The sequence below is a fragment of the Achroia grisella genome, unplaced genomic scaffold (assembly GCF_030625045.1).
Source record: "Achroia grisella isolate CSIRO2021 unplaced genomic scaffold, CSIRO_AGI_Agris_v1 utg869, whole genome shotgun sequence".
NCBI lineage: Eukaryota > Metazoa > Arthropoda > Insecta > Lepidoptera > Pyralidae > Achroia > Achroia grisella.
Window position 1 is genome coordinate 1,483,477 of NW_026713049.1, and position 15,146 is coordinate 1,498,622.

The 15,146-nt window shown below is 32.7% G+C and overlaps 2 protein-coding genes across 2 annotated transcripts in view; one reads left to right on the forward strand and one right to left on the reverse strand.

The window, feature by feature from the left end:
• Window positions 1-15,146, reverse strand: part of LOC131852840 (hillarin) — a 66,159-nt gene that overhangs the window by 4,363 nt on the left and 46,650 nt on the right. Inside the window, exons 5-9 of the mRNA XM_059203572.1 lie at window positions 3,108-3,224; window positions 2,457-2,656; window positions 1,384-1,606; window positions 590-816; window positions 40-258 (exon numbers count right to left, since the gene is read on the reverse strand). Coding sequence (XP_059059555.1) covers window positions 40-258; window positions 590-816; window positions 1,384-1,606; window positions 2,457-2,656; window positions 3,108-3,224 — 986 coding nt within the window. The remainder of the gene's footprint in view (window positions 1-39; window positions 259-589; window positions 817-1,383; window positions 1,607-2,456; window positions 2,657-3,107; window positions 3,225-15,146) is intronic.
• Window positions 5,596-7,856, forward strand: LOC131852841 (probable methylcrotonoyl-CoA carboxylase beta chain, mitochondrial). The gene has a single exon (XM_059203574.1). It carries the CDS (start codon window positions 5,643-5,645, stop codon window positions 7,314-7,316), a length of 1,674 nt encoding a protein of 557 aa, XP_059059557.1. The 5' UTR covers window positions 5,596-5,642; the 3' UTR covers window positions 7,317-7,856.

Here is a 15,146-nt window from a genome sequence, read left to right on the forward strand (position 1 = left end):
AGAAATTAAACAAATTACGTAAACTAAACATAGACTAACCTCAAACTATCACTCTTCCCTCTATTACCGGGCTTGGGCGCATCTTTAGCGTTAACCAAATGCCTGGCTCCCCAGTTGCACTGCACAAATCGCCATGCTCCAGCTACGTAGACAGCGTTCCAGGAGTTGCGGAAACGGTTGTCTTCGAAGCGAACTCCTGGCTGATAACCGGCTGACTTGCTGTATCCTTTGATGACGACGCAGTGTAAGCCTGCATAGCTGCAGAAGTACGCAATCAAATAGAAACTTATAGAAATTTTTATAGGTATGTTTGCTTCATCTTAGTGGTAGAAGCTCAAGTTTATTTTATTCTAGCTAACACGCACAACTTTGATTGCTGTGTTTGCTATTGTAAATACGAAAGTTTGTACATAAAGTAAATAAATAAAATATACTCTTTTGTTTATTGTTAGTCTGTGGTCAAATTGAGAATAGATTAAAATTGTTTGTCTTCAATATTATTTGCATGTAGTCTTACTGAATGTTAAATTAATTACGGTTGGATTTCGACCACTGGGCGATCACTAGTATAAAAAAATTATCGACTAACCTGCACAGTCTCTTAAACAATACATGGTAACTCTCGGTGCCGTGTTTGATGCCTCTGAGTAGACCGAGAGGCGAGTCGCCTCTTAAATTGTCATCGAACTGTATGTTATTGAGGTTTTTGACTGTGATCCAACGGAATATGGTTCTAGCCTTCTCTACGTCTGTGGCACATCTGCCTACCAGTTGCCGGACTAGATCTGTGAACGTTTTTTGGTCTTCTTGCGCCACCTAAAATAAAAAAGATATATTAATTTTACCTGACTTATGTATCTTGTCTAGATCTTTTTTAAATTCTTGTTTTTGCCAAAGATAAGTAAAATTTTTAATTGAATAGGCTCATCTACGATTTCGAGAGGAGTAACGGTTAAGGATTCTGTAATATTCCGGGTAATATTTTTATTTCCAATCCAAAGAGAAAAGTTTACATAGAATTAAATTTTGTGAATGAATTTTATGAATGTACCTATATTTAAGAAATTTAATTTGCATTATAGTGCACTAGAACACTCGATACATTTTAATCGTAGTCATTTCTGTCACGAATTACTGATGCCATTGTTTATTTACTTTTTTAAAGTACTCAAGAAAGTAGAGCCAAAGTTGTATCGCGAATGGAATACAGTAGGGAATATATGATTAGGAACTTTACTCATAAAGTATGTTTATATTATGTATGTTTGTAAGTAGTTATTATTATTATAAAAAGATATATCTATATGTGTGATATTTTTATTAATGGTATAATTGATACTTAATTTATATTAATACTACATAACGTGTTTCTTTTAGTCTTACCGAAATAGCTATTTTGTCAACATCCGCAAACTCCGCAGGGTCTGTGTATATATGGAACTTGGAGACGAGTGGCGGCAGCGGTGCCGGAGCTCTGGCAGGGTACGGGGGCGCTTCCTCACCGTCCAAGTATAGTGAGGATGCCGCCATGTACTCGGAGCGTCGCTCCTGAATGAGCTCCATCATCTCATGACTTTGCTTTTCGACTAGTGCGGCTGTTGCTGCCCTGTAAGTATTAGTAATTACAATAATATCTCAGGACTTCATACAGCGCCATCTAGCCCCAAGCTAAGTAGAGCTTGTGTTATAGGAACTAGAAAACTGACATAAATAGTTTTTTTTTAAATTACATAATAATAATTACACAAAAGTAGTTAGATAATCAGCAATGACAAAGTATATTTCGGAAGCCCTGAACCAGCGACCTAACGAAGGTGATGAGTAGATGTTGTAATTTTTTTTACTACTTTCCACCGAATATCACTATACAGCATATTTTCCGGAAACCGGAAACCGGAAGTATTTTTTTATATAACCGGAATTGCAAACTAACTGTACACCTTATAGAAAGTGCCGCATTATGGATCATGAACAGTATTTCAATCGCAAAATGTTTTTTTTATACCACGATGGTGGCAAACAAACATTTTGCCCATTTGATGCTATGTAACACCTGTAAATAATGCATTGCCACTTCTGAGGTGTTTAAACCAGAACACAGCAAGCTACTTGGAGGTAGAAATAAAACAGCAGGTACAACTAACAATGAAATTTTCTTCCTTATTTTTCCATTGTTTCAATGTATGTATTAAGAATAAGAATTCATATATGTATGACTTTCAGAAAAAAAATATACCTACTCAAAAATTAGTTTTCCTTACTATACCTACATATTAAAAAGCAATAATAATCTACCATATTCTTAATGGTAGCAATATAAAATCATTTATGATTTACGTACTTGTTTTTGTTATACCTGCTTATTAAATTTAAAATTTCAAACAACACTACAGAAACGCTATGTTATTGTCTTTGGTTAAAGTTAAGTACAAATTGGTTCCTTTCATAAGCTTTACCTTTCGTGCTCTAACATCTTTCTAGTGAGGCTTTCCTTCTTCTTGTCTCTTCTTAGCGTCATGTTCTTTTCGAGATCAGCCCGTTCTTGCTGATGCCGCAGTGTTAGCGCGCCAATCTCGGCGTCTGGCCGTCGCTTTTTGACTTGCATCTCTTGTTGAAATCTGTTTGTAAGCCTCTCCAACTCGCGTTCCCATTCATCCTATCGATATGCAATAATTAATTATTTCATAAATAATCAATAACTATTTTCTAATATTTCAATTAAATAAATAAATGCTGTGACTAATGGCGAAAAATTGGAAATTGTTCTAATATTTTGAAGTTATTTAATATTGAAACAAATTAACAATTTTAACGTTATGAAGTATTTAGAGAAACATTACACGTTTGTGAATTAGGCGTACTCCTTAAACATCTTTCTTATGCTTTATAAGTAGTAAAGTATAAGGAAAAATTAAAGGTAAGATACCAGCGCCTTTATATTAAAAGCGCTGGTATCTTACCTTTAATTTTTCATATGCCAAATGTACGTATCATCAGAGTATGTATATTATTAATTAATTATAATGTTTATCAACGGTAGAATGACTTAATACAGGTATGTAATTAAATAATGCCATAATTCTAATAATTTCACTAAACTTTGATACCTGTATTTCTTCCCGTATTCGTCTGTTCTCTTCTTCGCGATGCTTAGAGAATTTTCTATACAAATCATCTTCCTCTTGCCGGTGTTTCATCTCCAATTTCGTTTGCTCATCGCGATCCTGCCAACAAATAAATATTCATTAGTCGATGTTTGCGCTAGGCTGTGGTTATATCTAAAGCTGTGCATTATAAAAACTTGACGCAGTTTGCGCAAGGCCACATGATGAATACATTAATATAATATTTATTAATATAGTGGGTAATAAATTGATGTAATAATAATAATGGAGAGAAATAGCGTAGTGGGTTACTACCACGTCGTATAGATCTTTGGTATCGATTTATATTTCTCTCTTCATTAAGACTCTCTTGTAATTGAAATACATAGGTTCGGTCACTGACGTTGGCTTCAAATAACCCATGGAAATGGGGTCATGTCAATTGCTATTATTCCCAGACTAAGCAGAACTTGACTATAAGGACCTACTAGACAGTTGATATTGTTTTGTAAAAATCTTTAAAAAAATCACCCAGACTAAGACATGCTCATAGGGGGAAGGGAATTGTTAGTGATGTAGACTTAACCCCATTGCTAGCAATGTACCATGTCAGCTTGATCTCCACGCGATTCCCCTTGGAAACCATCGTGATAAATTGCCATTTATCATGATGTGCTAACTGACCTGACTTAATGTTTATCTCCTCCTATGGCTGATCCACCGCCTGCCAGCTTAAACCGTTAGCGCAGGTGGTGCTTCATTCTATCATTATCCATAAAAAAATACAGGCATAAATACTAATATGAGTATTCTGCAGGGATCGATCTCTCAACCATTGGAAGATGAACTAATCATTGGACCGCCCTGACCGTCAATACAATATTGCTGGTGATTATCTTTAATACTTCATTAGTAGTTACACCTGTTCCACGTCATATGTAAGAAAGTGTCGCCACCTCGCGTCGGATGAAAGTGAAATGATTGAATTGTGTCATTCACCTGTAGCTGTAAGCTGTAACTGAGCGACCGGTCGCTGCCCGCCTATTCTGAGTACACTAATATTTCAATAGGCTTCAATCGGACAATTGACGTCTCTTATTTCTCTAATGAAGCTTAGAAGTTTTGATTTCAATAGTCATGATGGTGTCGTCAAATCTTATTTATCACTGTGTTTTAGACTAGATTCGATACTCACCGAGCGAGTTAAAAATTCGTACTTATCTTGCAACTGAAATTTAAAGAGTAAAGTTTTTTAGTTAAGTTTTCAAGTTATATTATATAGGTAATTAATTTTATATACAAAATTGTAGCACAGAGCGATCGTAATATTATCCCAGATGCTTTTTTGTTTTATTTTATTGGTAACCAATGATGTCATTTCTAGTTACAATAATATATGTAGCAATATTAAAGCTAATAATGGGTTTATTTTTTTGGCATATAGTGGTACATTACATTGGCTTGCATAAACAAAAATAACTCAATAGGAACTGAATATGGCAGCTATACCGTAATAATGTCACTCGATTGATTTTTATCTGATTTCACGAATCGCAAGTAAACATTCAGGTACTTTCAATTTTTGAAATCCGGATGTGACCATAGGAACTCTAGTATAAAATATTGCAAACTCGTGAATTCAATGTTTTGTTTTCTATAGTAAGTTGTTATGGTTTGCATGTTGTAATTTCCTTTACTGATTAACTACTTAGCCGGGTCTGATCATAGACACAGCTGCAGAACATATAAAAGCTTGTGTTGTTGTCTCTCAAAGTTCATTATTAAACTATATCTTAGTAGAAAATACAATGTCATTTAAATGTCATACATACATCAGTCAGTACATCAGTAACAGCTTGTTTTTCAGAAATCTATATATATATATGTGTATATTTCGGATTCCTTTAGCTAAATTTACAAATATTGTAGCTATGATTAAAGCTGTCTCAATTATATTGTAAAACTAATGAAAGTATTTTTAAATTACGTGCCTAACATTTTAATGGTATAGTTTAGCAATTATGTGCAATATTTTTTATGACAGGAAATTATATTGTGGGCACGTTGGTTCTGTAGATGTTGGTAATATCTACCTGAACATGAAATGAGAGAACTGGGTCATGTCTTGTTTAGGTGTTAATTGAAGCACTACATACAATAATGAAATATATATAGTTATCCATATTAAACAGATGGGATTTACAAAATAATTAGCTACGATTCTTGAATAAAAACAAATATGCGTTTTGTATATTAATATATATTTATTTTATTATTATACAAAACTATTATATGATGTGATAAATGAATATGTTTCTTTCTTGCTTTACAGCCCGTAACGTAAAATGTGCATTTACAATTGTCATTGTTTGTAACAATTTACAAAATTAAATAATGCGTGTTTATCGACGAGGAATCGAGTGTACAATTTATTGTTGTGTCGCTTATTTGTGTAGATAACGGTATGTTATCGTCAGTACTGCGACCGCGAGTCGCCGACCGGTCGTGTTTTTGTGTGTGATTCATATTATTACGAAAATGCTCAAAGTACTTAGGGGAACGCGGAGATTATGCGTCCAATGCCGACACAACAGCCACGCTACTGTCATCGGCACTGAGCCGAACAGAAGTGACCCTTATTACCAAGAGAATAGACTCAAAATGGATGAGCTCGTTGATGAACTTCGCTTGAAAACCAGTGAAGTCCTCAAAGGAGGTCCAGAAGAATCAGTTAAGAGGCACATAGCGCGAGGAAAATTGCTGGTAAGAGAGAGGATTAACCGGTTAGTGGATGAGGGGAGCGACGTTTTGGAGCTGAGCACATTGGCTGCGACTGACATGTACAAAGGCCAAGTGCCGTGTGCCGGCATTGTTACTGCTATTGGTAAAGTTCACGGCCACGACTGCATGATCATTGCGAATGATGCGACTGTCAAAGGAGGAACTTATTTTCCTGTGACTGTAAAGAAACATTTGCGAGCGCAGTCCATTGCACAAGAATGTCGGCTTCCTTGCATTTATCTTGTTGATTCCGGTGGTGCTCACTTGCCAGATCAAGCAGACGTATTTCCCGACAGAGATCACTTTGGAAGGTCATTTTATAATCAAGCCAATATGTCATCCGAAGGAATTCCACAAATATCAGTCGTGATGGGATCATGCACAGCAGGCGGAGCTTATGTCCCTAGTATGTCTGATGAGAGTATTATCATTAAGAACCAAGGAACTATTTTTTTGGCTGGACCACCACTAGTGAAAGCAGCTACTGGGGAATCAGTATCTGCGGAAGATTTGGGAGGGGCAGACTTACATTGTCGACAGTCTGGTGTTACAGATCATTGTGCTATAGATGACGAACATGCGTTACATTTAGCTAGGAACATTGTAGCTAATTTAAATTGGAATAACGAACAGAAAGCTAGAATTTATGCTGCAAAAGTAGAAGAACCAGTACACAATATTGACGATTTACACGGTATAGTAGGGGCAAATATACAGAGACCTTTTGACATTCGTGAAGTTATTGCTAGAGTAGTTGATGGTAGTAGATTCCATGAATTCAAACAATTATACGGCGAGACTTTAATATGTGGCTTTGCATCTCTTTATGGCCATCCCATAGGAATAATAGGAAATAATGGTGTATTAGAATCTGAAGCGGCGTTAAAGGGATCTCATTTCATTCAACTCTGTGCAGCTCGTAAAATACCTTTATTATTCCTTCAAAATATCACCGGTTTCATGGTGGGAAAAGACGCAGAGGCTGGTGGTATTGCAAAAAATGGTGCTAAAATGGTAACAGCAGTTAGTTGTTTCAAAGGACCTAAAATAACTGTTGTGGTAGGTGGTAGTTTCGGTGCTGGAAACTATGGTATGTGTGGACGATCTTTTTCTCCGAACTTTATGTACATGTGGCCAAATGCTAGAATATCAGTAATGGGTGGTCCTCAAGCCGCTACTGTGTTATCTTTAATTGCTAAAGAGAAAGCGATTAGAGAGGGTAAGGCATGGACTGATGAAAACGAGAAGAAAGTGAGAACTCCTATAGAAACTCAATTTGAGAAAGAAGGTATACCGTACTATAGTACAGCAAGAATTTGGGATGATGGAATTATAGCTCCAAGAGATACCAGAAGAGTCATAGGTCTTAGTTTATCAGCTGCCTTGAATGCTCCATTTAGGGACAGTAAATTCGGTGTCTTTAGAATGTGATTTAATTGAAACAATAATGAACAATTTCGTATATATGTTTACATTTGTGATAAATACATACAAGAGTTATATTATCGTCATATCTTATCGTGAGCAGATGGGACTGTTGTTTGCTGTTGTTAATGGCAATTAGAGTTATAGCGTGACGACATTAAGTGTTGATATATCGAAATAAAAATGCTGCCTACAATCATGAAATACACATTAATGAACCATGACGCATATATTAAAAATTTTAAGAGTTTATAATGCATAATATATGTAGATGTATAAATTAGTTTATATTCTATTTATTTGGAAGAATAAACAATAGTTAAAATTCAATTTTAAATTTTTTTTTAAAAATACTTGGCATTGGAATTACCTGTCAAACGATTTTGGACGGTTTTATGTGTAACTGACATATATATAGATATATAAGATATATACACATATCTTATGTATGTATATGTTATATATCTTAGTTCAGTTGATAGCATTTACTCCATGTTATATGATACTAAATAAGTACATATATCACAATTGGAAGTTGATGTGATTTTTGTATACCTACATCGAAATGAAGAAATTACAGTAAGGTTTGAGTTACAATAGTTTTTAATAATTATTAAATACTTATTTTTGGTGAAGTTTGACAGATAATACAGACTTTACTCGGCAATCTCACAAAATTTGTTACTCTTACAATGTTTTTAGTTTACTTATCTGTAAAAATATTGAATTTGTTACCTTATTAGTTACTTCAAAGACTGTTATCTACTTGAAGCGGATGTTTAATTCTTATTGTTACGTTGTGATCGTATTTTTCTGTTATTTTTAAGTTTTAATAAATAGTTTTTATAGTGAATATATTTATTTTTCAATTTTGTTTGTACCTAAATAAGTACATTGTACTTGTAAACCCTACTTTTTATTTTATTATATGTATTATTGTAGTCTAAGAATAACAGGATCTCACTAATAATTTTTACCAGTAGGTATTTATGATTGATATTATATAGCAAAATTATGAATAATTTAAAAAATAAAACCTACATATACCTACCTAATATTCTGATTACTCTAATAACTTAATAACACATTGCATTAGTAAATGCCGGCGTTGTGATCATCATGCAAATTAATACGTTGACCCCATCGTTTTAGGCTGAGTTCAAGTTTAACAATAGATAGCGCCACTCACTTTTAGTTGCGATTAGATTGGGTGACAAGGTCACAATCAGAACGTTAGTAACTAACATTTTTATAAATGTACGAACTAGGCCCTCGGGACATAATATATATAACATTATATCTCGGGACAATTCACACAGCGCAATCTAGTCCCAAGTATAGCAGAGCTTGTGTTATGGGTACTAGACAATTGATAAAAATATGTAGATATATTTTAGGAGTCGAACCCGCGATCATCGGAAGTAAGGCGGTGTGCTAAACCCATACACCACCCAGGCCGTCTGCCGCCGGAGAAAAAGCTCTATATTCTACGAGAACCATACAATAGAGCGGTTAAAGTGGGGGTTTACGATCAGGTAAATAATTTCTGAAAAAAAAGGCTTTTTTGAGAATAAAGAATTAAAACTTTTTTAGAATCTTGAATTTTGATAAGAATTGGTAAACCGATAATAAAATACTTTCGCATTGAAAATTAAGAAAAAAATAATTGTAAATAGGTTTTTACAATTTTTTATAATGATATATGACGCTAACTGCAATCTAAATACAAGCCTGTGGAATGTTGTTTTAATTTTAACTTTTTCAATGAATGCGCGCCATTTTTTCGGTGTTGCAAGTTTATATTCATAATTTCCCCGGATTATGTGGAATAATGTTTCATTAGACGACTAGTATATGTGAAGTACCGTTCGTTATCATTCTGCATTTAAGTTTTACGCTTTCCAGTCGCTACGCTGGCCGCGTGCGCGTTGTTTTTCTACTTTGAATTCTTTACAAGAAAATATGGTAGCAGACAACAGATTCTATTAGCGGAGTTAATTGCCGATATCTGTTTATTGCTGGACGATGGCCTGTTTCCGATAATAATCATGGTTAACGCGAATGTGATGAGTTAGATCGGAACCAGAGATATACATTTAACTTTTTTATAATCATTGTGATATAAAACAAGTCATTAAATAATAAATAAGCCTGTTTTTTAGACAAAATGTGTTAGATTATTTAACATAATTTTGTTATAAAATTTTCAAGCGATTAAATACTATGAATTGCAAAAGTAATCATCGAGTGTTTTATATAAGTACCTAAGTATGTACTTAGAAAAAAAGCATAAGAGAAAAGCTAGAATTTCTTTCTATTTAAAATATTTTAAATGAATGTATTTAAGTTAGACTACTTAAAGTAAAGTACATATATTAAAGTAATAGATTATTTTCTATATTAGAAACTTGTTTAATATAGGTAGCGCATGTTATCGTAATTTGAAAGTATACACTATTAGACGAGATCAAAATATGCAAGTCAAGGCTCTTAAAAATGCCAATTTTTGTGAGTGACTGAAAGCGACGTTTTTGATAATAAATATATTTAAGACAATATAACCAGTTTGTCTAAACGTTTTTTGTGTCGAAATTACTGACTTAAACATGTTTTATAATATTTCTTATATATTTATTCAATGAATTTAATTATTACAAGAACATCTAAATAGTTAAATAAATTTTATAATTACAGAACATTTTTGAAAAAAGTACGCCTTATTTATTACCTTAACATTTTACATGAATTACCGTAAAAAGATTAATCGTAACTAATTTTTATAATGCATTAACTGTGATATGATATTATGATAATAGGATTTTTTGGAATAAATATATGTATATCATAGACTCTTAACGAAAGAATTTATCCGTGGTAAATTCTTACGTTAAGAGTTCTAGTTTACGTTTTTAGTTCGGTTTACTCTAAAAAAAGTAGTAAAAAGTAGATACTTAAATATGAAGAAAATGAAACCTAAAGTTCTTATTTTAAATACTTCGGATTTCTAAGAAAAATATTAATCAATACTGCTTCTCGTTCGGAATTAATTTCACAGTACAGAGTAGTTAGGTATTATATTACAGTGTAACATATTATTTTGTAAATAAATCTAGAGGTCATATATTAATACAAAGTCGTAGATGGAGAATAATAATACGGTTCTTAGGCCGTAAATTGATATTTGTCTTTTTAAAAATGTATACAATTGGCGCCATTTATCAATTAGTCTCAACGTACGGTCTATTATTTATGGTTGAAAATTCCGAATGTCTTACGGTAAGTAGCGGTACGCAGAAGGTACCTAAATATGTTAAGTTAATATACAAACAATACTGGCTACTTACTGTATTAAAATTAATGTGTATTAAATTACATACAAATGAATATTTAATTATAAATACTTCAGTTATTCAACTATAACTTTTTAGTACATCAATATACATACAGCTGATCATTGATCACAGAAATTGCTATGATATGTTGGCGACAGACCTCTTTTTATAAATTTATTTATTTTTGACACATAATTTTGTATACAAAATTTTCAACTTTTACGTTTTTGTTTTTTCTTTGTGACAAAATTTACGCCGTATAAGAAAGATTGGTGAGTTATTTATTTTCATTATTTAAGATATTGTACAGTTTCCAGCCGTATTACGATATTTTAGATGCTTTAAATATTTTAAAATTCCTATTGTTAATAATGTCTTGTATTCTATGAGGTAAGTAATAATGTAATATGGCAAGAAAAGAATATTTAAAATATTCACTTATCTACCTGATCACCTCTTGTGAGGGCAATCTGTGCCCAGATACAGCTGGATGTTTTAATATTATATCAATGTAACATTATATCATTTTTGTTTTTGGTTTGAATAAATTCTTTATTTCTTTAATAATTTATTTTTTGTACCAAGTATATATTTTTACATAAATATATCTGACGTACCTACATATATGTATACAGTCTATTTGGATAGCATTAGATATCCGACAATTACGTCAGATGTCATTACGCGCAGTCCATTCAGTGCACTTATCGTTCCATTTAAGTTCCATTCAAATTCATAGTTTATACGAGTCCATTTATTCCTTTACATCCGCAACTATGGCAAAGGTATTTCCCTATACAGCCAAATGGTCGCTCTATTGCGTTCCATTACACAATCGAGCGCCAATCACCAGAGGTCTTAATTAACAACTTTCTCCCGATGCGAGTCAATGAACGGTGTGGTAGGCCGCAGCATCAATGCTTTCGTGATTAAAAAAAATAATTAAAAAGCTGATTGCGATCGTTGTACGTGCTTGAGGGCCTACAGTCATTGTAACATTGTTATATTTCAAGTCTAAATTATGTATCTATGGTGTAGGTTGTTAGAGGCGGGAAAATATACCCGCATCGGTCTCGACTATTGATCGAAAATAATAGCGGCTTGTTGCAAAGAATTTATTAGAAGACTACAGCACAATATTCTTCACAGAATAGAATAGAATAGAATAGAATAGAATAGAAAATCATTTATTCAAATAAACTTACATTGAAGCACTTTTGAAAATAGATTACCTGTGAGACTAACTTCTTAGCATTCCAAGGATTCACCGTGCGGGTACCGTGGTGTGGCAGAGAGGGAAACACTAGGCAGTCCCCGAGTGTAAGTTTAATAAATAAAAATAAAACTTAGAAATGTCGATTCTAATAATATAAGATAGAGCTAGATGATAATGATAATTAAATATATTACCTACATCTATATGGATTGAGATACTAAATCATTGAATAAAATTCTGTCAAAAACGTACTTTAAGCAATTTGTCATTAAAAATCCATAAAACAAGTTTATAATCAGCTTAATAGTAAAGAATGTAGCTAACAGAATACATTGGACGCGTCTTTTGGATTCCACAACTTGTATTTTCCGATTGTGATAAATCTTTAGGTAAATACAACCAACTACATATACGAAAAACGCTCTTAAAAGCTTATCTATTATTGACATAGGATGCGGCGAGTTGGTAGATTATAAAATGTCCAATAGAGTATTGGATATTTCTTAAAAGAGTTTCGACATTTTAAGTATAACTAAATTTCGCGGCTTTGCTCGCTTGTTATGACGAAATCTACATTATACTTTAGAATATTTATATGTGCATCTATCTATCTGTGCATTAAATTTTATTATTTTTTGCCAATCATTAACAATGTAAGCATAATTGTATAACAAATATTCAATTACATACATAAAAAACAACTTAATTTTTCGTATCTAATAAGCGTAAAGATAAGTAAAGTTGTATAAGACATTTTGGATTATCCATCCAGTTAGCTAGCTATTTTAGCTGAGAAGAACTGGCAAGAAACAAGGAACTTGTATATAAAGATTATCGAATTCAGGAAGACATTCAACTATGCGTTCTCTATGATGGTAATAATTTCTGAAAAAGCAGAATTCACCCACACGTATTGATATATATATATATGAATATTCAATAAGAATATATCTTACATAACACAAGGTATCTTTTATGGTATTTATATGCACATTTGCGGAGAGTGTGTGGGTTAGTACGATTTACAATGTGGTAGCTATTTGTGATCTTTCAATGAATACATTATCTAACCTTGAGAAATATACTGTGGTTTTCATGGAAATTCATACTACATACATACAAAAAAATCTACAATAGAATTTTATTGTAGATTTTTTAGCCTTTAAAATTACAATACAATCTACACATATATAAATTCACTTACTGTACTTTTACAACGTAACAGAACCCTAAAACATTCTAAAAAGTATTGTTTTGGGTTTCTATCAATATACTTACAGTATCTTTGGAATTTCTTGCGATATCTTAAGGCATTAAATTTTATTAGATAAGTGTATTTATAGAGAATATAATTCGTTCTTATATACAATTTTACGAAAAACTGTTCGGTGGAGGTATATTGCTTGTTGTAATTATAATATTTGATAAATTGTCTTTGGTGGTGAGGCCAAGGAAACGTGAAAAGAATGTGTATATTTTTTATACAAAAAAAAAACAATATAGCAGTTCTATGTACGATATTCCATTTTCAAAATGAGTAGGTAATTTTATTATTTAGAAATATTTAAAGGATATTTGCGGTCGCAAACAAGAACTAAACCTAAAGTAAAAAAAAATATCTACAAATAACTAAAACTAATAAGTCGTTTACACACAAGATTTAAAAAAAAATGTACGGCAGGAATACATCCCATATGAAACGAGACGAGCGCCTGTACGAAAATGAAACTGACGTCACGTGTAAAAGGGCAAAAACTACCAGGGCACCACGACACAGCAGGAGATGACAGCATCATAACCTACAAACAAATTCAATCCTTAGCTTCAGTGCATTAATCCCAATTTGCAAGGCACCAGAGACTCAAACTGCGGCAAAATGTCAGCATCATATGAAATGCAAACTAAGTAGTTAGACCATAGTGTACACTTTTGGTTACCAGCACCCGAGACGTAACAATTCCCATTTCGAGACATTTTCTGGTTCTCTATTCTATCTATCTCCAATAATATTCCAGTGCAAAACAACTGTAATCCCTTGTTATAAGGATTCTATTTCTCTCCCCCAACTAATGTTTTACAACATTTTCGAAGTGTGTAGTTTAATTGCATAATTTGAGCAAGAGGGGTAGAGTAAACCCGTAGGGGTTGAATATAATAGGACAAAGACAATGCATACATGCAGCCGTCTCTCTCGTTCATTTGATTAACGAGCAAGAGCGTTGGATATACGAGTAGCAAGCAATTGCTGAGTATCGGCAGATTTTTCTCAGTTAATAATAATGTTTTAGGATTATTTAAAAAATTGATTTTCAACATTTAAAATTTAGGTTAATATTATTTTGCAATTATAAGTTTTAGTGTTTCTTTGTCTTTGAAATTTAAAAAAAATCTGGCCAGGAAAATATACGAAGTTTTTCCATGTTTATATAATAGTTTATCTAACTTCATTTTAGGTAATATAGCGCTTATCATAGTCCTTTTAATAGTCACGCATTCAATCTCAGTATGTCTTGAGTAAAAGTGTCTGCTTGTTTAGTCTGGATGTTTTTCTATATAGATATATTATCTATATAGAAAAAATCCAGACTCTCTCTCTATCTATTTATCTTCACGTCAAGTTACTAAAGGAGTAGGTTGACATCACGTAGACACCTATTCATACTAATATTTTAAATTCGAAAGACTTGATACCTTGTCACGGCTAAACTACTGAACAGATCTAATGAAATTAAACATGAATATAGATTGTGACACGAAGACGAATATATGCTATCTTTTATTAAAAGAGGCAGACAAACTCGCGTGTAACAAGTAGATATAAAGTATCCTATCATAATTGTATGGTTACCATAAGAACCTACTGATGTTCCCTAGCTCGCATGGCTCACTTCCCATGAAAGAAAATTTAGTAGGTCATTACAACATTACGTCGAGTTTTCTGCGTATTCATTGATGTGCGGTCAAAAACCGCCATGGGACGGTATTGTGGAAATATTGGTTTAAACTTTGAATACCTGATAAAAACACAAATAATTCACAACTTCGTAGGCATTTGACGGCCTTAGTGGTTTAGTGGTTTAGCTCATCGCTTTACTTTAGATGGTTCAGCTAGACTTATACTATACTAATAGGTAAATTTTAAAAATAATAATCAAAATTGGTACAATACCTATTTATTTTAATTTTCATACTTATTTAGAAATGCGCACAGATATATACACAAAAATAACTTTTTTTCTGATGTTTTACTATATCTGGTTAGCAAGCAAACGGCTTGCTTCTAAGCAA

What these genes read in the sequence shown, in the direction of transcription:
- LOC131852841 (XM_059203574.1), top strand. Translation starts at nt 5,643, where the DNA reads ATGCTCAAAGTACTTAGGGGAACGCGGAGATTATGCGTCCAATGCCGA.